The 22,261-nt window shown below is 44.3% G+C and overlaps 1 protein-coding gene and 1 non-coding gene across 3 annotated transcripts; both read left to right on the top strand.

Annotated features, from left to right (window-relative positions):
* The first annotated feature begins 725 nt into the window (after positions 1 to 725).
* On the top strand, positions 726 to 21,833 carry LOC118788149 (AP-1 complex subunit gamma-1). 2 transcript variants are annotated; one of them, XM_036544038.1, is made up of 24 exons: positions 726 to 812; positions 8,770 to 8,973; positions 9,404 to 9,528; positions 10,005 to 10,146; positions 10,240 to 10,336; positions 11,182 to 11,258; positions 11,935 to 11,943; positions 12,959 to 13,054; positions 13,404 to 13,484; positions 13,620 to 13,718; positions 13,896 to 13,951; positions 14,040 to 14,153; positions 14,276 to 14,416; positions 15,022 to 15,076; positions 15,957 to 16,079; positions 16,458 to 16,547; positions 16,864 to 16,988; positions 17,597 to 17,701; positions 18,126 to 18,267; positions 18,748 to 18,874; positions 19,738 to 19,845; positions 20,211 to 20,371; positions 21,185 to 21,283; positions 21,488 to 21,833. In XM_036544038.1, the coding sequence occupies exons 2-24, from the start codon at positions 8,773 to 8,775 to the stop codon at positions 21,587 to 21,589; spliced, it is 2,475 nt and encodes an 824-aa protein (XP_036399931.1). In that variant the 5' UTR covers positions 726 to 812; positions 8,770 to 8,772; the 3' UTR covers positions 21,590 to 21,833. The 2 variants fall into 2 exon arrangements, with proteins under 2 accessions (XP_036399931.1, XP_036399932.1); XM_036544039.1 differs by lacking the exon at positions 11,935 to 11,943.
* Positions 15,250 to 15,331, top strand: LOC118788589. Its single transcript, XR_005005414.1, has one exon. It is a non-coding gene; the product is annotated as a small nucleolar RNA SNORD71 (small nucleolar RNA).
* Positions 21,834 to 22,261: the final 428 nt, after the last annotated feature.

Here is a 22,261-nt window from a genome sequence, read left to right as displayed (position 1 = left end):
GGGGGCCAGGGAGTTTTTAAGAGTGACTCCCTTTAAAAGTGACACGAAATCATATGATGACGTCATCATTGACTGCCACGAGGTGAAGTCCTGACCGCAGTACTCCTCCGTAAGAGCCACTTTAAATCGTAGTTCATCCGCCTGACCGACACATGACAACAAAAATAATTCGATAGAACTCATTTTAACATGCGTGCATTTGATCTTACCACCATAACAGTTATTAATATACGAAACTATTTATACATTTGACACATGCATATATCTGAGATTGTCTCACTTTAGCTTGTGAGCTAGCTAGTTACCTTAACGTAAGTTGAATGTCTAGCTATGTAAACCTTGCAAGCTAGGCTCAAAATCCTGAAATCTGAAGGAGCGCAGCAAACTCTGCAAGAATCCCTATTAAATTTCAAATTATGAAATTTCAGTAATTTGGCTTCTTTACTAAATGTCATTGTGGGTTTGTCGTTCGCTTCCGTTTTCTTATCTGCATTTCATATGAAAGACGCATGCCACTTGGGCTGGAAACATCCCTGAGAACCCTGAGAAACTGACGCTCCTTTGGCAGCCATGTTGGCTCTGTCTTGAATTCACAGCACATTAACAAGTATCTGGGAGTGTAGAGCCCGAATGGAGTCTTATTCCCCGCGTCTTTACAGACCTTGAAGTTGATGAGATGCTCAGTGTAACGCTCCGCCTGCGGTAGAAGTGCTGAGGCCGGGTGAGCCGCCATTTTGAATGTCAGGTTTGTTTCTCCCTCCGTCTCAAAGAGAGAAGAAGATTCCCATTTCTTACTGGTGTCATTAAGGCTGGTGAGTATCACTCCCGCGGAGTTAGGGCAGTTACATATTTCAGCATGTCTAGATAACATTTCTGAGATCTACAGGTTTGCTGCGTTGAGTAAAACAATGTCTGGCTGGTATTGGGTCGCTAACACCGGGGGTTGTCTGTCATGGGAAGGTGTTCGCTGCTGCTAAAATTGCAGGTGCCCCCAGCTTAGCAGGCTACCTGTGTCGATAATTCAGAGCTTTTAATATGTCGGAGTTGTCGAATAATGGACTGTAAATGCGTGGTTGGTAGTTGAATGTGAGTTTTTGAATCGATTCGTTTTTACACAGAGACCATTTCGCCGTACTAAAATCGATGCTGAGATAGGGCCTAGCTAATTATTTGGCTAGCTAGGCTCCAGCTATTTGGCTGTCGAGTACCAGCAGCAACTGGCTAACGTTAGCTAGTTCCGGAGAAAGATGCAGCCTTTTTGAATAAGGGTTGGGCCTACGAGGGGCCTTTTAATTGCGGCTAATGTAACCAAAATTTCCTACAGAGATGGATATACACGGGAAAATAAAGGGCCGATGGATGGCCATCTAGAAGCGTTACCTGCGGTTAAGAGGATAAACAGAACTAACCGAACTTAGTCGTTTTTGGGTAGCATCCGAGTTCCGTTGCGACCGTTTTACGTCGTAACGCTAGCTAGCTAGCTCGATAACAACCAGCTAGAGTTAGCTACCGTTAGCGACCAGCTACGTGTAACCTTACAGAGCGAATATAGTTTGCGGATTCGGTATCCATTGGAAGCCTGTGCTTGGAAATAGCTGGGCAGGTAAGTTAGCTAACGTTAGCAAGTCAGCTATGGATTCATGCCGCAGTGAGACTAGGCAACTTAGCTGGCTACTTAATACATTCAACGTTGTGAGCACCTGCGCTTATGTGCAAGGATTTAGCCAGCTAGCTAACGTCAAATGATATTTAACCCCGGCTTGGGCCTGTATGTCAGACACAGGTGTTCGCCCTAAAAAACTTGGCTAACTAGCGTTAGTCCGTCAGGTTGGGTAACGTTAGTTACTTTTTGACTCGCTGCAATGAGGTGTGCAGTTAGGTCCTGCGCGATGTATGTCACACCAAATGTAGTCTGTGACGGTATGTGTATTTTACGACGTATTTAATTTGAATACAAGCTACCTAGTTTCTGGGAACTATTCTGAGATCCCAAAAGGGTGTGGATATCTGATGTGCCAGTTGCAATAACGGAATGCCTTGAATGAATTGTCTGAGTAAATACAGTAAACATTCGAGTCTCCACTTAGATATTTTGCGAATAGTATGGTTTTCCCCGATTATCTGTTGTATTCGTAGACTATGGTCAGATTTTAAAACATCAGGGAGACCTTTAAGGTGTGTTGTACCGTTGAACCACAAGCGTTTTCATGTTGCAGTTCTCATCATAACAAGACATGCCATGTACCCAGGCTCTTTTTGTTATGTACAGTTCTGCAGTCGGCCTGTATTGAGATTCATGCTCGGTATCATTGTAACATTATGAGTTGGGGAAAGTGCACCCCTCATGCAAAAGTTCGTCATAGCGCAGGTATTTTACTAACAGCTGAGGCATGAGGTGAAGTTCATCCGGTTTTAATTCGATCTAAAGAGTTGTGTACAATTTTGCCATTGTCAGTTTTGCTGTTCAGGCGAATGATAGGAGATGAGGATACATTTGTGCCGCTGATGATTTCTAAACTGAAGTGTGTGAAAATGGAGGTTGCTTCCAGGGTGAAATGTGTGCTGACATGAGTTTGAATTACACTGATGCTGTGGGTATGTGCAGTTCTGGAGTGTACCATGTCAACTTGCCTTTCCCCACCAAAATGAGAGAGGCACTAGAAGAAAGATTAATTCCTTGAATGGTCCCACTTTGCCACGGTGTCTCTTGTGGTCATCATCATTGATTTTACAGAGTGGCAGTGTGGTGTAGTGGTGAAGGAACTGGGCTTGTAACCCAAAGATTGCTGGTTTAAATCTGGATGGGATAGTGCTGGTTAATTTGGATTGCATAAATGGTTTGTACCTACAGTTAGAACAAGGGAAGTTGTTCTGGATAAGGGTGTCTACTGAATGAATGCATGCAGCCGTTTTTTGTTTTTTTTTTTTTGAGTATTCAGGATATTTCCTGTTTCCGTGTCTTTCCTTGGTCCTTTAAATGTTGTGTCACAATAACTGAATTTTCTGGAGAAGGATTTATTTCTCAGCAAGGATCACTTAAAAAGGGATTTGAGTCATAAGGTAGGGTGGTATATTGGAAGTATGTAGAAACTCTAAAACAGTTTTTGTGTTTATAGTGGAAGGCAGGTTGCCTATTGGGCAATTTGAAAATTTTTCATTAGGAAAAGCCTAGCATCCCCATGCTGTCACAGGGGAAGGATTGATGATGAACACCTCCTGCTGATAGCTTCTACTCAGCACAGCCGCTAATTGGCAGCACCTTGGCACCAGGGTGTTTCAAAGCCCCAGATCTCGGCAAAAGGCATTTGTCCCACCAGTGATTTCTGCCGCAGTCTGTCATAGCTCCGTACAGGCATCGCCATTTTAAGCATGTAAAGAATAACGGACCTTGATGACAAAGTTTAGAACTGTCTGAACAAGGACAGTGTACTGGGTTGTCCTCAGGAGAAAGTGTTCCAGCAGAGGTAAAATATGGCCATGCCCTGTAGAAATGGAAATGCTTAGTTACTTTTCTGCATGCAGATGTTGCTGTATCAGCCGTACAGGTGTCCTCTTAGGGCTCTGTGGAATTCTGTGATGACTCCACCTGGGCAGTTTTTCCTGTTTTTCTTCTTACCCCCCTTTTTTGCTTACAGATCTCACTGATTCTCAGGAGATTTTACTGTTGCTCAAATCTCCCAGGCAAGACATTAGGAAGAAATAAGTATGTCGTTTGAATTAGGCTGCTAAGTTTATTTGTCGTCTGCAGTCAGATCGTCAGCAGGGAGTCGGTAGTATTGAAGTGGCATCGAAAGCTAATGAAAGCAGGTAGATATTGGTAAAGGGGGAAAAAAATATAGGAAGTCAGTTGGGGCTGGTTGCACATGGTGTGGTGGAGGCATAATTGTTTTTCTTCCCTTGTTTGACCAACTTGCTGAATGTTAGAAGTTCAGACAGTTGAGTAATGCAGGAGGTAAGAAATCCCCCGGCGCAGCGATGCAGCTGAACAGTAGTCTTTTTGTCCTCCGAGGGTAAGTAAGGCTGTGCAAGCTGACCTTGGTGAACATGCCTGAGGCTGTTGCTCCCCCAACCACTCGCCAAGGAGAAAGTTTTCCCACCTATCCCCATAATCCACCTTTTATGCGGCGCTCTGCCCCACTGGTGCAGTCTGGACCGCTGTGCAGCGGGAGAACCAAAGAGCACAGCTTGATCTGTGCCCGCCGTCCATTGAAACGGTGGAAAACCCACACCTCTCGCGTCGTAATTAAACCGAGAATACCTCCCTGGAAAAAAAAAAAGGATCGTAGTCAAAGGACACTGTGTGATTGGGCCGCTTCTACTTTGATGAAGGCTTATGCTTTCACGGTCTGGCCAAGGGGAGGGTTTCAACCTGTGTGTCATTATTTGAGTGCTAAGAAGAACAGACTGGGTAATTAGGGTTTGTACAATATTAGTCACAAGTCTGTTGCATTCATTTACAGGTAGTGGGAAATTATTAATGTTAACATTGTTTGGAAAAAATGAGGCTTTTTTTTGACCAAAGGGTGTGAGTTGTGTGAGTCAGGCACAGTAAAAACCAGCCCACGTCTTCCCCTGAGCATTTAAGCCTGAACAATAGATGTGAAATTAATTGTGGCAACTAATTGTCCACACTTCTACACTTGCTGGAAGAAAAGTTGTTTGCCAGTCGGCCCAGTGCTTGGTGCATTCACACAGCGCTTTGCATTACAGGTCTGCATTGCCAAAAAGGAAACACAGAAAAGTAACTTCCTTGTGTGCATGGACTGATTGTGCTTTCTTCGTTATTAATTTTCAAATTATGAATACATCTTACACCCTTTTCCTGGCATTTTACTCTCTGCTGCTTTGTACTGCAGGACTTGTGAATGGAACTACAGTTTGCATTTTTCAGTTTTCTTTTTTTTTTTTTGTTTTTTGCTAAATTCAGTGGCTAAATATACGGTGAGTCCACTGTGCCCATTTCTGTATGTAAAATAAAAAGGCATAAAGTCATATAAAGCTGAAAACCTAAAACAAAATCTTTTCTGGGTTTGCTTTAATGTTGTGTACCTAGACAGTTTGATTGGTTTCACATGTGTTGCACATCATGAATAGGATCAGGCGACAAACAGTTTTCAGTGTTGCTCACTGTGACAGTAGGCACGCAGTTAGAAATAAGACCACCACACTTGTCGTGTGCACTCATCACAAGTGGGGTAGGGAGGAAAAATCAAATTACAGACATTCAGGCACGCTAGTGCAGAGACCGGTGTCTTGGGCAGTAGTGTAAGCTGAACGCCAGCGTCCCTCCGTCTGGTCGAACGCTACCTCACTGCGTCTGGGCTGTAGCTGAGGTGGGAGGTGCTGTTCAATGGCAGGCTCGTAATTGGCTAGCTCTGAACTTTAACCTCCACTGAATGAGGTAGTGGAGTGGAAATTTTACACCAGCACTAGGCTGTGTAAATCTGTGCAGTATATATTTGGACATGCACACAAAAAGTAAATCGAGACGCTTGCAAAATGGGGCTCAGTGTCTGTCTATCAGACAAGCAAATCGGTAGTTCAGTAAACAGGACATTGGAGGTATGATTGCTTCCCAAAAATGTTTTCCACAACATTGTAATTTTTCAAATATCAATTTGCCTGTGTGTTGTGTGAAGTCAAAAACAGATGCTTTGCAGTTAACAAGGACCTTTTATTCCTGCCCACCACTGCTATTTCACAAAAACACAGTTTTGTGTGTGTGTGTGAAGTCCTACATCAATTACTGTGATAGAGGAAAAAGAGAGGAATAAGTTTACAGTGTGTGTACTATGATCCATTACAGTGGTATATCATTAAACCAGTCTGTTTTGACCGCCGAAAGGAGACCTTGCCGTCATTTCATGTATGTTTCTGAGTGCGTCTGCTCCCGCATCTACTGCCGTTTAGCAAATGGGGCAGATTACGAGACGGACAGGGAGCGCAGAGGCAGACAGAAACGCGGATGTCTTTCTTCATCAAGTAATTATTTTGATCTCAAGGTGAGGCAGTAAAAATATTTGTGGATGCTGACAAATGAGGGAAAGCAATATTTCCTTGAGAAGGGAGTTATAAAGAGACTTTCCTTGCTGCAAAAAGCAGATAGCAGTAATAAACTTGCTTGCTTGTTCGGGGGCCTGGTGTTGATGAAGGATCACTGGGGTGGTCGCCAAAAAAAAGTAATTCTTCCAGAAACTGTCCAGGCTGTCTTGTCCAGATGAGTTTTCCAACAGCCCAGAATCAATTCCTCGCTTGCCTGTGCCACTGAGGCTCGATATTTGAATGCATTGTGTTTGAAGTCGTGTTTTTTTTGCTCTTTCACTTTTGAAAGTCAAATGAGTAATGTCCTGAAGCAAGGGTCTCTTCTAGGAGCTTCTCAGAGCAGGAAGAGGAGGGTGTTGAAATTGCGTTTCGAATTTGGCTTTGTTGTAAAGTGTGGTACCTTTGTGGCTCCCGGTACTGAGTGCAGTGTCCTCAGCTGCATCTTGTATCAGGCATGTTATACATTCTCCTTCTGTTTTGCTAGGTCTGTGTTAGAGTAACATATTTCTGAAAAAGTCTGATCATTTCCATTACAAACAAGTCGTTATCCATTAACTTTGAAGCCGCAACTGTAAGAGTTGCTTGCTTGCCCTTTCCCCATCATGCTGGCGTGAAGCAGCCATGATCTACTGAATATTGCCGCACGTCTTTAATGAAGAATTTGTCTCATTGTGACTTCGTGCATAAGAGGGGATTCAGGTAAATTCAGGTTCTGGGAGCCTAACCACCCCAACCCCCCCCCCCCCCCCCCCCCCCAACACACACACATACATACATACACGCACACACACACACGCACACCGGTGTCTCTTGTTCTCTCACACTCTCTCAGGATAGCACCCAGTGAGTGCTGGTGAAAGTCCACATTGATTTCTGCCTGTTACTCTCTTTACTCCATTCACTCACTGCCTTATGAGCTCGGTGGTCAATTTACATGCTTGTCCCCCATTGCCAGCGAAACAGCACCTTCTAAACAGAAGTGTATTGGTAGTACATTGCGCTGGGACACATCCGTTAACTCCAAGATAGCATTACAGCTAAAAAAAAGACATTTGAGGCCAATGTCACATTTTCCCATGTGCAGTTTTACCATTGGGATAGCACAAGTTGACTAATACAGATCTCAATATGGGAAAGGCACCTCTTGTACATGCCCAGGGGGTCAGTGGCTCAAATATGCAAGCATGTTTTCTTTTTAAACTGAAAAGGGAATTTAAGCACTAAATTGGTGAGAATGTCACTGACTTTGATGTTGATAGGACACAAGCAGTGGGATCTTATGAAATCGATCGTTGGAAGTACCAGTTACTTTGGTCAAATGTATTCTGTTGTGCTATATTTGGGTAGTATAGTTCTGCTTATTTATTTATTTTTTTATGCGCTTGCTTATATTTTACCAACTGAGCCACTGAAAAGAACATCTTGCGGTATGACTTGGGGAGCTGAAAGTGCAGATTATAGAAATGTTTCGTTTGAAGCTTAAGGACTAATATACTTCATAATAGTTTTCTTACATTTATTCTGTGTAAGACTTTCACTTAACTGACCATGTTGCTATGACGAACATCTGCACGGCCCTCATGGAATTAAAATTGTCCCAGCAGTGGCATAAGAAACACGTCTCATTAAATATCGGCATTGGAATTGGTGGATAATTATAGGTACAGCATTGGCTGTCAGTGCACCACTCCTTTTAAAATGGCTTTGAGAGAAACCTAAGTGAAAGAGGACAAGCTTACTGATTTTTAGAAGATCGCAGTGTTAAGTTGTGTAATATCGGATAATGGAGAGGAATCTGCATTCTTCCAAATGGCAGACAACGGGGCAGTATTACCTCGAAGTCAGGTTCCTCCAAATTCATAACAGGATTACAACCATGAAGTTCCACAGGAGTTTGTTTCCCTGACTAATCTGATGCCTGCTGGGTTTTAGCGAGCTTCTTAGCTTCCACACGCAAATATGTAAACAACCAGCCAGATTCCAGTGCTTGCACAGACACCATGCTCCCGTGCCTTTAAAATCCCAGCCCAAGTGGTTTGTTGTGTCCACTTTTCCATTGTAACTCGTGCGGCTCTAAAGTAGCATCCTTTGCAGTTATCACACCAACACTACAATATTGTAGCAACGTTGCTGCCGCTCAAGAATGTTTCCTCAGCTGGGTTTTAAGCGGATGGTGTCGGAGAAATATAAAGGAAATGGAATGAAGGAAGAATTTGATCTTCCCGCTAAGCACGCCTTTCTTTTAATCTTTAATCGGGCAGCAGTGCTTTGAAACCCAAGTGCTAGGCTCTGCAGACACACGGATGGAATGGAATTTCAGTCCTCATTCTTTTCTTACGCCTCTGGATTCATTTTAGATTCATAGAATTATTAACACACGTACAACAAGTGGCCGCGGAAGAAAGATCAGATTATATCGCAACAAAAAAAAAATGAAAAAGCATTAACCGTTAATGATATGCGTTTAGACACAGTAATGCCTGTTGCAATAAGGCCGTTTATTTTAAGATATCATTATTGAACACATTGGAGAACAGCTGTGAAAAATACTTCTGTCTCAGTTTTATGAACCATAGCACACAAGTAGCGTTTTTTTTTTAATGCATTTTTTAACAGCAGTTCATTTAGACATCTTGGAACTTCTTGCCTGATGATTTCACCAGGGTTTGCCATCCGCTTACGAATGTTTTTTTTTTTTTTTTTTTCTGTTCTGTTTCCATGTTGCAGAGGATGCCAGCTCCGATCAGACTGCGAGAGCTGATCCGGACCATCCGGACCGCTCGGACCCAGGCAGAGGAGCGGGAAATGATCCAGAAAGAATGCGCTGCTATTAGGTCGTCTTTCAGAGAAGAGGACAACACATACCGCTGTAGAAACGTTGCGAAGCTACTCTATATGCACATGCTGGGGTACCCAGCCCACTTTGGACAGGTAAGCGGGTTTTTTTTTTTTCTTTTTTCTTTTCTTTTTACAGACTGGGGTGTGCAGCTCTTTGGTTTTTGACCCTCGTTTGGATCCTAAGAGTTGTCGCCCTTTGGGGGCGGCACTGTAGCATAGTGGTAAGGAGCAGGACTTGGAACCAAAAGATTGCCCGTTTGATTTCCTGCTGGGGCATTGCTGCTGTACCCTTGGGCAAGGTGCTTAACCCTGAATTGCCTCGGTAAATATCCAGCTGTGTAAATGGGTAACATGTTAAAAAAAACTGTAACCTGTGTAATTTGCTCTGGATAAGAGCCTCTGCTAAATGCCAGTAGTGTAATGTAATGGAATGCCTCTCCTCTGGTCTTTTCCACCTTCTCGTTTTGTGCATAGATGAGCATGGCAGTTGCCTTGATTAAAAGGTGATGGATCTGTTTTTCAGTTGGAGTGCCTGAAATTGATTGCATCTCAGAAGTTCACAGACAAACGGATAGGGTACCTGGGAGCAATGTTACTGCTGGATGAGAGACAGGACGTCCATCTACTCATGACAAACTGCATCAAGAAGTAAGGAGTCTTTGTCTTTGCTGTTTTGTGTCGCTTTTCCAAAATGACTGTAGGATTTGTGAAAGAAAAGATACGCAGAAAGCTGCATGGGTGTGTGATACGTGGAAGGCCGGCTCGTTTGTCACTGTCTAAAATGTGAGCTTGTGAGCAGAGTTCCCTGGTGTATGTATGTTGTTAGCGTTTAATGTGGCACACCCTCCTAAACCTGCCTTACCAGCTGTATGTCCCTTTCTGTATGTCCGTGATTCTTTCTCACCTCCTGTCTACATCTCTCTTCCCTTCCCCTGGTGGGGCATGGTTTCCTTCCTCTCTGTGTCCCCAACCCCCAACTACTTCTCCTTGTTTTTTTGGCACTAAATACTACTCTGCCTTTCTCTCTCTCCCTCCCACGTATCTCCTTCTCACTAATTATTATCTATGTGTGCCTCTCCTGCTCACTGCTTCTCCTCTGTTTCGGCTTCCCCCCCGCGCCTCAGTGACCTGAACCACAGCACGCAGTATGTCCAGGGCCTGGCTCTATGTACCCTGGGCTGCATGGGATCCTCAGAGATGTGCCGCGATCTGGCCGGGGAGGTGGAGAAGCTTCTCAAAACGTCGAACTCCTACCTGAGGAAAAAGGTACCTTTTCATCCTTTCTGACTTGCAGACGTTGCATCCAGAGTCGTGTGGACAGGTCTTGGAACGTCTCTCACATGTGAACTGTGTCTGCAGGCAGCTCTGTGTGCCGTTCATGTGATCAGGAAGGTGCCGGAGCTGATGGAGATGTTCCTCCCAGCGACCAAAAACCTGCTGAGCGAGAAGAACCACGGTGAGCCCCGATCACTGGGACTCTGGGGGTTTGGTCCAGTACAGCCCCATATCACAGGGCTTGAATAGGGGCTCACCAGCGGCCCACATTTCTCACATTCAAACAGAAAGTGGCAGGACACTAATATCCCAAAAATAGAAGGCTTATCACCCCAGATTTCTGATAATTGACATCTACATTAAGTCATTTAGCGAATGCTCTTATCCAGAGAGATTTACAGAATTTTCATACAGACAGGTTAGCCTTAGAGCAGAGACGATCATAAAATGTCATAATCCGAGAGAAGGAATCATTACATAATGTACCACGTTCTGTTCGGTGCCATAGTAGGTGTAAGAGAAAGTTTGAGGCTGCGGATATAGTGTGAATGTCCAGACAACCAAAGTGTGGTTTACCGCTCTTTAGACATGGAGTTCTTTCCCAAGGTGTCTGTGCAGTAGCTGTTATGATTTTGATGGTGTGGCTCTGTTTCATGGGTACGGTGGGTTTGTAACTCCGGAGGTGTTGGTACAGGGTAAAGGTTTTCGCTGCCTCGTAAGAGGAGGGTAGTAAATGGGTGCAGACACTGACACTTTCTCCTTTTTGTCAAACTCTGACTGGCACCCAGAAGGAAAGTACCTAGCCCTGCAGACGTGACTTCCCCATATTGGTTCCCTAATTTAGCTACAGTGCTGAGTCAGAGCAGAAAACGTTGACTCCTTTGGAGGGAGGGGGGGGGAAAGAAATGGAGTAATCCCAGCCAGCTTCTTTTAGCTTGCATCATCCTCTTCCTGTGTGTGGGTTTGTGAATGGCGGAGCAAGGCGGTGTTAAAATTCCTCACTTTTTTTTTTTTTTTTGTTTCCAGGTGTGCTCCATACATCGGTTGTTCTGCTCACAGAGATGTGTGAACGAAGCCCTGACATGCTGACGCACTTCCGAAAGGTACAGTAAGCAAAGCCACCGCCCACACAGTCACTCGGCAGCCTATCTCCTTATCAGTATTGTAATCTGCATTATCTTTATAACGCCCAGTTTGCTTTCGTGGGGGGATTATTTCAGTTAATCATTAATTCTTTGTCCTCACTCGGCCATTAATGGTTGGAGGATATGGGGGTATGCAATCTAGTTTCATAGAGAGGCTTATTAAATCCTTATGGCAGATTGCTGTGGATTACAGAAATACTTTTGTCCAGTATTGTGTGGCGCATAGGGTAAAAACAGTAAGAAGCTTTTTGTCTTTGCACACTGAGGACATGTTCACATTTCATTCAGCCTTCTGCATACACGTTTCCTTTTTAGACTGCCGGTTAAGGTGCTGCCGTTGAAACATTTTTAAGTGACCTTTTTGCTTGTGAGGGTTACATTTACATAAAGCTTGCCATTCATTTGGGGAATTTTTTCGGTTCTGTCTTCCTCCCCCTTCCTCTCTGTATCAGCCAGTACCTTTCCCTACTCCCTCAGCCCAAAATGACAATGTGCCCCGCGCTCCCACACCCCATATTCATGACCTGAGCATTATTTTAATCTCTCTGAAAGTGAATCTCTTCCAGTTCCTCCTAACATCTACCTCATATTTTTTCTGTCATTTGTCTCTGTTACAATTCCTGCATTGTGTTAGAATGAGAAGGTAAGAGTACATTCTGGTTCATAGCTGGTGCATGCTCTTACAGAAATCATTTCACTCGGTCATCATAGTTGTAGACAAATTCTTGTGTTAAAGTAATGTTTTTGTTTTGTTTTTTTTTAATTGTTTTTGAAATTTACCTTGCAATTTTGTCACAGTGTTTTACTTTTTTTAAAATATCACGAGAGGATTTTATTTTAGTTTCGTTTGTTTGATAAAAGCATTCCCTAGTGTTGTCCGGTCTCCATCCTTAAACTAATCACAGTATGGCTTTTAATTCATTTTATATTTGTGTGTTTTTTTTTTCCTTAAAGTGAATGTCATAAATGTTTTAAGCTAATCACCCCAGGTGTTGTCAGCAAGAACTGGTGATTCTTCCATTGTGTACAAGAATAGAAAGGATAATGCAGAATATTCCAAACATAAACAGTATAAATTATTACATTTGGAAAAGATTTGCTCTCAAAAATTGCCACTTTTTTCATAAACTCAAATCTAACAGAAGGATTTTGACACAACTGACGCCTAACACCCCTAGAATTAAAAACAATCTTATGCATCTGTTTACGAAAACTGATTGTTTCATCCTAACCAAATAATGTCATATAAGCGTTGATTATCGTATTTCAGGTTTTGTTGGATAATAAAACGACTAAAAAAAAATTAAATGGCAATTGGTGATGGCTGGTATAAACTCTTCAATATTGTTTTATTACAACCATCGCAGACAGAACATTTTAACACCTTGGTTTATTAATTGGCGTTTCATGCATAACAAGTGGACTGAACTGTAGAATGCGAGAAGTAGTAACCATGCATTAAACTGGCTACGTTTTTTGGTTGTCATAGGCTACCTCTCTGCTTTAGAGTAGATGCATAGCATAAAGTATATATTTTCTTCACCTGTGCACACCATCAGAAGCACAGGCTCTTCAGATGTCACCTGGAGACGTTGGGCTCTGCTGTTCAGTGCCTGGCTGTAGCCCCTCTCTCTCTTGTGTCGTTGGTCTTGTTGTAGCTGGTCCCACAGCTGGTCAGAATCCTGAAGAACCTCATCATGTCTGGGTACTCTCCAGAGCATGACGTGTCTGGCATCAGCGACCCGTTCCTGCAGGTGAGTCCACGCTGTCACCCCTGTCCTGACCCCGTGCCTCAGGCCTCCTCTCACGTTTAAAAGGCGGTTGTGGCTGCCCGTTGAAATATAATCAGTAATTTCCCCTACGTTCATAATTTCACACTAAAAATATAAATTCTTGAAAATCAATCCCTGGGACAGTTTAGATGGTTGTGTAAAGCATGAAAGGCCAAAGGCCTTTACGAAACTGATTTATACATAATAAGATTATCAGAGTTGGATACATTCAACCAGAAACTTTCCATGAGTTTTATTTGGTCATAGATTACCCCATGGTGCTTTTTAGCAGCAGTGGATTACCCTGTGGTGACCCATGCTGTCATTTCAGGTGCGGATATTGAGGCTACTCAGAATTCTGGGTAGGAGCGATGATGACTCTAGTGAAGCAATGAATGACATCCTTGCACAGGTGAGGCTTGATCTCTTTGATGGTGGTATATTTGCATTAGTATTGGGTCACAAAAAGTTGTAATACTTTGTCAGAATGGGGTTATAGGTTGTCTCTCATATTTGTTCTACTAAATGTTCGTTACCTTTTGGACAGGTTGCGACCAACACGGAGACAAGTAAAAACGTTGGAAACGCAATCCTCTATGAAACAGTCCTGACTATCATGGACATCAAATCAGAAAGTGGATTGAGGGTGAGTCTAGCTATTTTTTTCCTCTCTCTATTTGTATATGCTGTATATATCCAGAAAAAGTAAATAACTCTGAGAAGACAAGTGGCAGATTTTATTTGAGCATTGGGAAGTTGCACATGTTAGATGTTCTGTAAAAAGGTTGTCGGTGCATTTTTAAAGTTATCAATTTCTCTGCAGGTCTTAGCAATTAACATCTTGGGGCGCTTCCTACTAAACAATGACAAAAACATTAGGTGAGTGTTTTTTCCCAGGAATACATTGAAACCAGTGTGAATGTCTGAACAATTCTAACAGCTGTTTTGTTTTTTTGTTTCCCTGAAGATATGTGGCATTGACCTCCTTGCTGAAGACAGTACAGACAGACCACAACGCAGTCCAGAGACATCGAAGCACCATCGTAGACTGTTTGAAGGACCTTGACGTGTCCATCAAAAGGTAAGGCTGTTGGAAAATTTGAATAGATCAGCCGTCAAAATTTTGAATGACTGTGTCATAAATGGCAGGATATGTGTAGCAGCTAAGTGTTACGGCTGCTGTGATTTGGTCCTGTTTTCCAGACGTGCGATGGAGCTCAGCTTTGCCTTGGTGAACGGGAACAACATTCGCGGAATGATGAAGGAGCTGCTCTATTTCCTGGACTCCTGCGACCCAGAATTCAAAGCAGACTGCGCGTCCGGCGTCTTCCTTGCAGCGGAGAAGTAAGGGCTTCAGTGTATTCTTAAGAGTGCACCTCACGTCCTAATTAAGCCAGGTCTGTCGTATCCTGGAAAGACCCAGTCCGCTGCTTGTTAGTGCTCAAAGAGTTGTGAACCGAAATAATGCGAAGTCAGCAGTGTGCCGTTGTTCTGTTTCTGAAGTCAAAGTCTACACAACAGACAAAAAAAATCATCTTTTCAGTTGAGCTCAGGGGTTTGCAGAGCTAAGTTAAACTGTTAGTCACCTCAGTCGCAGACGGTATGCACAACAGCAATTCTGTTAACCTCAGCGGACTGCAGGCGTGAATGTGTTATATATTAAACTGCTGAGTGGTGGTAAAAAAGAGTGATCTATCTGCAGAGCTTTACATTGTTGGCACACTTACTTCCCCTGACCGCACGACTCCCTGGTACAAATCGCATACCAACACAGACCCCCGTCGCGAGAAAGACCTTCCTTATAAAAAGACGCCTGTCACCGATATCAACCCCCTACTGCCACCCCCACCATTTGCAGTGGTAATAGTTGTAAACACTGTGTGTAACCTATTGTGAAACTCACTGTTGTGTCATTTAATCCAATTAACTGTCACTTGTTTTGGTCACAGGTATGCACCCTCAAAACGATGGCACATAGACACCATTATGAGGGTCCTAACAACGGTACGGAAACTTGTATTAGCACTTGAGTTTTGCTGTTTCAATATGGGTATGGGTATGAATATGGATATGCATGGCATTGCGGCATAAAGTGAAGGATGAGTTCACCTCCTGACCACGGCTTTGCTGGCTCAGGTTTAGCTAGAAGATATGACAGTGATGCAGTTACGGCTGAAATGCTGTTGAATGATGAGAGCTTTGAGTGATCCATCGACTGAATATGGTTAAAGATGAGCCTTGAAGCACTGACAACAGCTTTTCTGTTAGAAAGGATGGCATTGGAGTCAACCTCAGAGACTCTGGTTCTTTCCAGGCAGAACTGAATGGGCAGATTTGTCTTAAAGTTACTGTGTAGTGATTTTCTTAATAATGTATAAATGTTCACAGTTTGAAAGTTGTTTAAAAGAAATTTTAAGACTTGCATGGTTTGGGCCAAGGCATTTCTGGTGATGAAACTGGCATGAAACAGAAATAAACCATGACTGTTGTGTTTGGTTAAATGTCTCTGGCACTGAATTAATCCAGTTGTATTACTACGGTAACAAAGATGTGATGTTGCAAGACAGCAGAGGCTGGCTGTGATGTAGGGCTAATAGAATTGCTATTTATTATGTATCTGTTGATGGGCTTGGTCAATCAGCATCTCCAATATGAACAGTAATGACCAGCAAAGACTTTCCCTCTCAGGTTCTTTCTCTACGGGTAGAATGATAGGTGATACATCAAATACAGTGTTCATGTCTTCCTACTACATGACTATTCACCTCATATTAGAATGTAGAAATAGTAAAAAGTCACTACGCAGGGTCTTTGGAGTGATGCATGTTGTCCACTGCATTTCCCCAGTAAGCTGTTTAAAATGAGCCCTTTATGGTTCCTGCAGGCGGGGAGCTATGTGCGAGATGACTGTGTTCCCAACCTCATCCAGCTGATCACCAACAGCGTGGAGATGCATGCGTACACTGTGCAGAGGCTTTACAAGGCGCTGCTGGACGACATCTCTCAGGCAAGAGGCGTCTGTGTGTCACTGTGTCTGTGTGTGCACCGACTGTCTAGATGTGCGTTTTAATGTTTTTTGTGCATGCCGTTCTGTGAGCCTGTGTGTGTGTGTGTGTGTGTGTGTGTCTGTCTGCATCTGCATTTTCTCCAGGGGTGGTGACATGAGAGAGGAGTGTGGGTTATGTGTCATCAGCCACTGCTAAATTCAAAATGTTTTGTTTTATAGTGTAATTTCCAATGTAATAGGTGAATATGCTAAAATGTTTTAAAAATGGATCTGAAAACACAAATGAGGAAAAGATTTGTGGAAAATCTGGTCTTTGGTTCTTCTTTTCTCATGGCACGAGTGGATCAGTGGTCTTATTTGACGTTTCCCTTCCTCCAGCAACCTCTGGTGCAGGTGTCCTCTTGGTGCATCGGGGAGTATGGAGATCTGCTGGTGTCAGGGCAGTGTGAGGAGGAGGAGCCTATCCAGGTACAGCCTGCTGCTGATCGATTACATTACTCTCATTTAGCAGACGCTCCAGAGCAACTTACAATTTTGTCCATTTATACAGCTGGATATTTTGCTGAGGCAGCTGTAGGTCAAGTACCTTGCCCAAGGGTACAGCAGAACTGCCCTAGTGGGGGATCGAACCAGCAACCTTTTGGTTACGAGCCCCGTTCCATACCAAAGTGCCACACTGCATTAACCACTGCGACCTGTCAAGTGAGGCTTCTGCCCTGGTACTGACACACAAACTCACTTTTCAACTCTGAACTCTGAACTCTGTTTTTACTCTGGACCCCAGGTAACAGAAGATGAAGTCCTGGACGTCCTGGAAGGCCTGCTTGTGTCCAACTTGTCCTCTCCCGTGACCCGTGGCTACGCCCTCACCGCTATCATGAAGCTGTCCACCCGCTTCAGCAGTGTGAAGTAAGTGCCGCCCTCCGTGCATGCAGAGGTTTGGACCAGAGAAGGGGAGAACGGGGACTTGGAGTCACTGAAACTCCTAATGGACTGTTCAGCCCAGCCAGCCTCCTGAGTCTGCCATTCTGTTGAGTGTATCTAACACTCAGTCAAGCCTAGGGGTCTCTGATTCCACTCTTAATCCTGTCGAGCTATTACACGCATTTATAACTCTGAGTCGGAAAACCGCCTCCCATTTTCAGTGTGAAATTTATCTTCAACTCATGCCCACATATTCAGTTTCACTTTGCTGATAGAACTGATCTTGAAATGCCCTCTTTAGTCCAGTCCAGCCCTCTTTAGTCCCTTTTAGAAATCTAAAAAACCTCAGTTGAATATCCCCCCGGAGTCTACTTGCTGAGGCTAAAGGTATGTCTGTGTCAGATGTGTTTGATACCTGAAACTGCAATGAGTGGTGTGTTATTGCAATGTCATTGTGTGTGTGTGTGTATATATATATGTGTGTGTGTGTGTGTGTGTGTGTGCGCAAAGCGAAGTGATGTGTCACTGGGGAGTGTCTGAGAAACACAGCAGCTATCAGAGCTGTAATTTTGGCTAAATTTTGTGCTTTTCAGCCGAATCAAGAAGGTGGTGTCGATATACGGCAGCAGCATAGACGTGGAGCTGCAGCAGCGGGCGGTGGAGTACAATGCACTTTTCAAGAAATACGATCACATGAGGTGAGCCGCCACTGTGTTTTCTCCCCCGTCTTACTCCCAGTATTACTATCAAGGACGCTTTTGCCTTGTTCTGTCAGTCTGAATGTCAATAGGATGGGTTTTATTTGCTTTTATTGCCAGAAAGAGCCTGTATTGTCCATTTATATGGAAATTCCTTTTTTATTCTTTAGAGTTCAGCACAGCAAAATGGGTAAAAACACAATAAACAGATGATGGCAATATAAATGCAATAATATAGAGAGGTACATTACTGGCCAGTCTAGCAGCTTGTGTCATGATCATAGCAATTCATGCGTTCAGTAAGTTATTGTGAAGAACACATTACATTAAGTCATGTATCCATATGTGTTTTTTTGAACTTGATTTATTTCAGGCTCTAACTAGATATGAATTCCTGAAAGTCTCTCCTCCTGCTCTCTGTTAGGTCTGCCTTACTGGAACGAATGCCCATCATGGAGAAGACAGCCACTAACGGCCCCACAGAGATTGTGCAGACCAATGGAGAGGCGGAGCCTTCGGCCCTGGAGTCGAAAAACCTGCCCAGTGTCACACAGCCCACTAGCCAGGTAAGCGAGAGTGAGAGAGATGTTACCTGATCCTGCAGGTGCTCCAGAATGGAGTCTCTGAACACCCAGCTGCAGGGACATCTGTCTGACTGTTTTGTGGAAATGAATCTGAATTGTGTGGGAATATGTGTGGTAGATGTGGTGTTCCTTGAGCCATGTTTATTTAAGTCGATTTCATGACAGGTACTGAATGTCTTTTGAGTAGGTTTTAAATGCAACCTCTTCCCGATCAAACAAGGCCCCCTGCTGGTGGCACAATGAGGGTTTTTTTAAATCCCACATTTACATTACAATTAATGACTTGGCAGCTGCTTTTATTCAGAACCACTTAAGAACCAAAAGTACATTTTTTGTATTCGGTTTCTTTCCATTATAGAATAAAAATGCTAATGACTGTACATTGCTTTATAAGTAGGTCATTGCTGAATATAATCAGCAAAGTGCAAATGCGGCATAAATGCCTCTCTCTTAATGTTCTAGGCTAATGATCTGTTAGACCTCCTCGGTGGGAACGATGTCGTGCCTGTGATCCAGACTGCCCCGCCCACAAAACCTGCCTCCGCCGGAGGAGAGCTGCTGGATTTACTGGGCGATCTCTCGCTGCCAGGTAGGCCCCTCTGCCAGGTAGGCCAGACCAACCCCTTTTTCTGTCAGGTAGACCACCCCCACCCCCTTCTCTGACAGGTAGACCAGACCCACCCTCTTCTTCTGTCAGGTAGGACAGACCAAGCCCCCTGTCGAGCAAAACCTGAAGCGTTGTATTTATCCAGAGTTAATATTTGAAGGTGCTGCTTAATTATTTCCATTTGCATTACTTGATACAGCTAGATGTGTGGTAGAGACCCAGCCAGTGTGCGACATATTCACATTCTGATGTCAGTCTGGATTCAGCTTTCCGGAGTGGCCTCCTTTCCCTCAGCAGCACGGAGCCCCTCCCGGGCCAGTCTCTCCATTTCTTTCTCTTTTCTTCTCCTCCGCCTCGCATGCCTTCCACACCAACGAGCGATTTTCTCTGGACCTCAAAGAAGAGGGGAAAAAAAAATGCAGTCATGTTTCATTATAGTCAGTGGTGTCTGCTGTACTGCAGCACCAGACCCTCCTTTGCCCTGCAAGTGATGCCGGCGTGCTCCCTCAAGGGCCCGAGATGGTCCTGTTCGCTCCGCCACACGCTACCACCTCAATGTCATGGATTAACCTAGTGCTGTGTAGGGTTGGCTGAGGCTAAGCGATTGTTCATTCACATTGCGTACAGCATCGCAGCCACCCCCATGTGAAAAGCAAACTGAGCAGGAGGCACCTCCATTTTCCAAATACGAGAAGAACATTCAGGTTTGGCTGTTTATAGCTGCATATATATTTAGTCATCCTTGGAATGGTGTTTAATCCCTTTATGGGTAAGGCCGAGCTCATTCAAGGGAAATGCCTGTCTGTGATTTTTCTCCCTCTTCTCACCCTCCGACCTGTCTCCAGGTGGGCCGGCCCCAGCCCCGGCTCCTGCCCCGCCCATCTCCGTCTCCCAGCCTGCCTTCCTGCTGGACGGCCTCTCCTCGCAGCCTCTCTTTAACGACATCGCTGCAGGTGAGGGAGAAACCGTGCCCGGCTCTGTGAGGCGGTGCTTCTCGTTTCTGTGACATCGCTCTCCCTGAGCTATCCTCTAGAGGGTAGTGATGAGAGAGCAAGCCGTCATAAATCCAGCAGTGAATGGCGCTACAATGAGCTGTCAGACATTTACTCATATTTACTCAATTGTCAGTATTTTGCGTTCTTTGTGTGTGTTTTTGGGCGGAATTGGGTGAGAGCAAATTCAGCTATTCTCGGATCTTTTTAAGTTTATTTTTCTTTTTTTCTCTCCCAAAGATCAAGGGGTTTTTTAACATGAGCAAGTGAAAATGAAAATCAAGGACCAATGTTGTTACTCACAGGAAAACGCATGTATTTTATAGCTATCCCACCGATGACTGCGTACAATAAGAACGGCCTGAAAATAGAGTTCACGTTCGAAAGGTCAAACCCCAATCCGAACATAGCTGTTATCACCATTCACGCCTCCAACTCTACTGAGGCAGAGATGACGGACTTCGTATTCCAGGCTGCGGTACCAAAGGTGAGTTGGATTTAAGGTGCTGATAGTGATAGTTATATATCTGCAATCTCTCTGAACAACAAATCAAAACCTGCATCATGTGGAAACTGCCACTGAGGTGTTGCTTAAGGTCATGATGTCATAACAACTGATACCGTAGCCAGGCTAAAGCCTTTGTTGCATGTTGAGCTTTTAAGTGCAGTGAGGCTGAAGTCTATTATACAGAATCAAAACCAGTACTTGTGGCTTTGATACAATGCGCAGTATAGTACGGAGATTAAGGGTACGATAACAGCATAGAGACCTGTACAGCAGCAAGGTTAAATGCTGTCGTAGCTGGAGGGTAGTTGTGTTGTGTGTCTGTCTGCGTGCGTGCATGCATGCGTGTGTCTGTGTGTGTAGGTGTGTGTAGGTGTGTGTAGGTGTGTGTAGGTTGTGTGTGTGTGTGTGTGTGTGTGTAGGTGTAGGTGTGTGTGTGTGTGTGTAGGTATGTCTGTGTGTAGGTGTCTGTGTGTAGGTGTGTGTGTGTGTGTGTAGGTGTGTGTAGGTGTAGGTGTAGGTGTGTGTGTGTGTGTGTGTGTAGGTGTGTGTGTGTGTGTGTAGGTGTGTGTGTGTGTGTGTGTCTGTGTGTAGATGTGTGTGTGTGTGTGTGTGTGTGTAGGTGTGTGTGTGTGTGTGTGTGTCTGTGTGTAGGTGTGTGTGTGTCTGTGTGTAGGTGTGTAGGTGTGTGTGTGTGTGTGTAGGTGTAGGTGTGTGTGTGTGTGTGTGTAGGTGTGTATGTGTCTGCCTCGTGGACACAGGGCAGCTGTGGATTTCAGTCTCTCTGTGTCTCAGACGTTCCAGCTGCAGCTCCTGTCTCCTAGCAGTAATATCATCCCAGCTCTCAACCAGGGAACCGTCACACAGGTCATCAAAGTGCTCAACCCCCAGAAGGTAAGGGACAGCCTCCTCTTCATCACAGTGTCACCTTTTCACCTCTGAAACCTCAGTGCAGAGCAGAAGCTGCTCTGTAGCATTTCGGGTTATTGCATAACTATTTTATTTGTGTGTGTGTGTGTGTGTGTGTGTGTGTGTGTGTGTGTGTGTGTGTGTGTGTGTGTGTGTGTGTGTGTGTGTGTGTCTCATGTCGATCCACAGCAACAACTGCGAATGAGGATCAAGCTTACGTACAACCACAAAGGGTCTTCTGTGCAAGACCTGGCCGAGGTCAACAATTTCCCCCCTCAGTCCTGGCAGTGATGGTCTGCCCTCTCACTCGAAAAGACCCCGCCCTGACCCTCCTCCTCTCCCTCCCCCCTCTCAAGGGAACTATGGGGAAGGTACCCCTACCCCCCTCCCCTCTGCTGGTCCCCTGTGACATCACTGTAGACTGCTACACTGGGGTTGCACAGGGAAACAACGGAATCTTTCTGACACAAAATGATGATGCGATGATGACGACGATGATGATGATGATGACGACGACGACAGTGACGATGATGATGACGACGTCAGCAAAAATCACAAAACATATCCATTTACTTAACCTTTTTTTCCCTCTCTCTCTCTCTCTCTCTCTCTCTCGATTGGTTTCACCTCTGTCTCTGATGTTTGCTTGCTGTAGGCGCTCTCTTCCTCTCTCCTTTTGCACGTACACTCAGAACACTTCTCCCTCCTCACCCTCTCGTCCTTGTGGGAAATCCACCCATCTGGGCCACTGTAGAAAGAGGCCCCTTGACACAAGCAGCTGTCCCTGTTTAATCAGTCATGTTTGGTTTCATGTTTTTATCTGAATCTGGAACGCTAAACGGTTGAGATTATTTGATTTTTATTATTAACTCTTTTCAACTTTTAAATGAAATGCAACCTGAGGTCTTTGGAAGTTTGCACTTTGATCCGTTCTGTCCACCACCATGCAGAATCTAGAAAGTT

Source organism: Megalops cyprinoides, chromosome 13, assembly GCF_013368585.1.
Source record: "Megalops cyprinoides isolate fMegCyp1 chromosome 13, fMegCyp1.pri, whole genome shotgun sequence".
Classification (NCBI taxonomy): domain Eukaryota; kingdom Metazoa; phylum Chordata; class Actinopteri; order Elopiformes; family Megalopidae; genus Megalops; species Megalops cyprinoides.
This window is presented reverse-complemented; position numbering and strand designations above follow the sequence as displayed.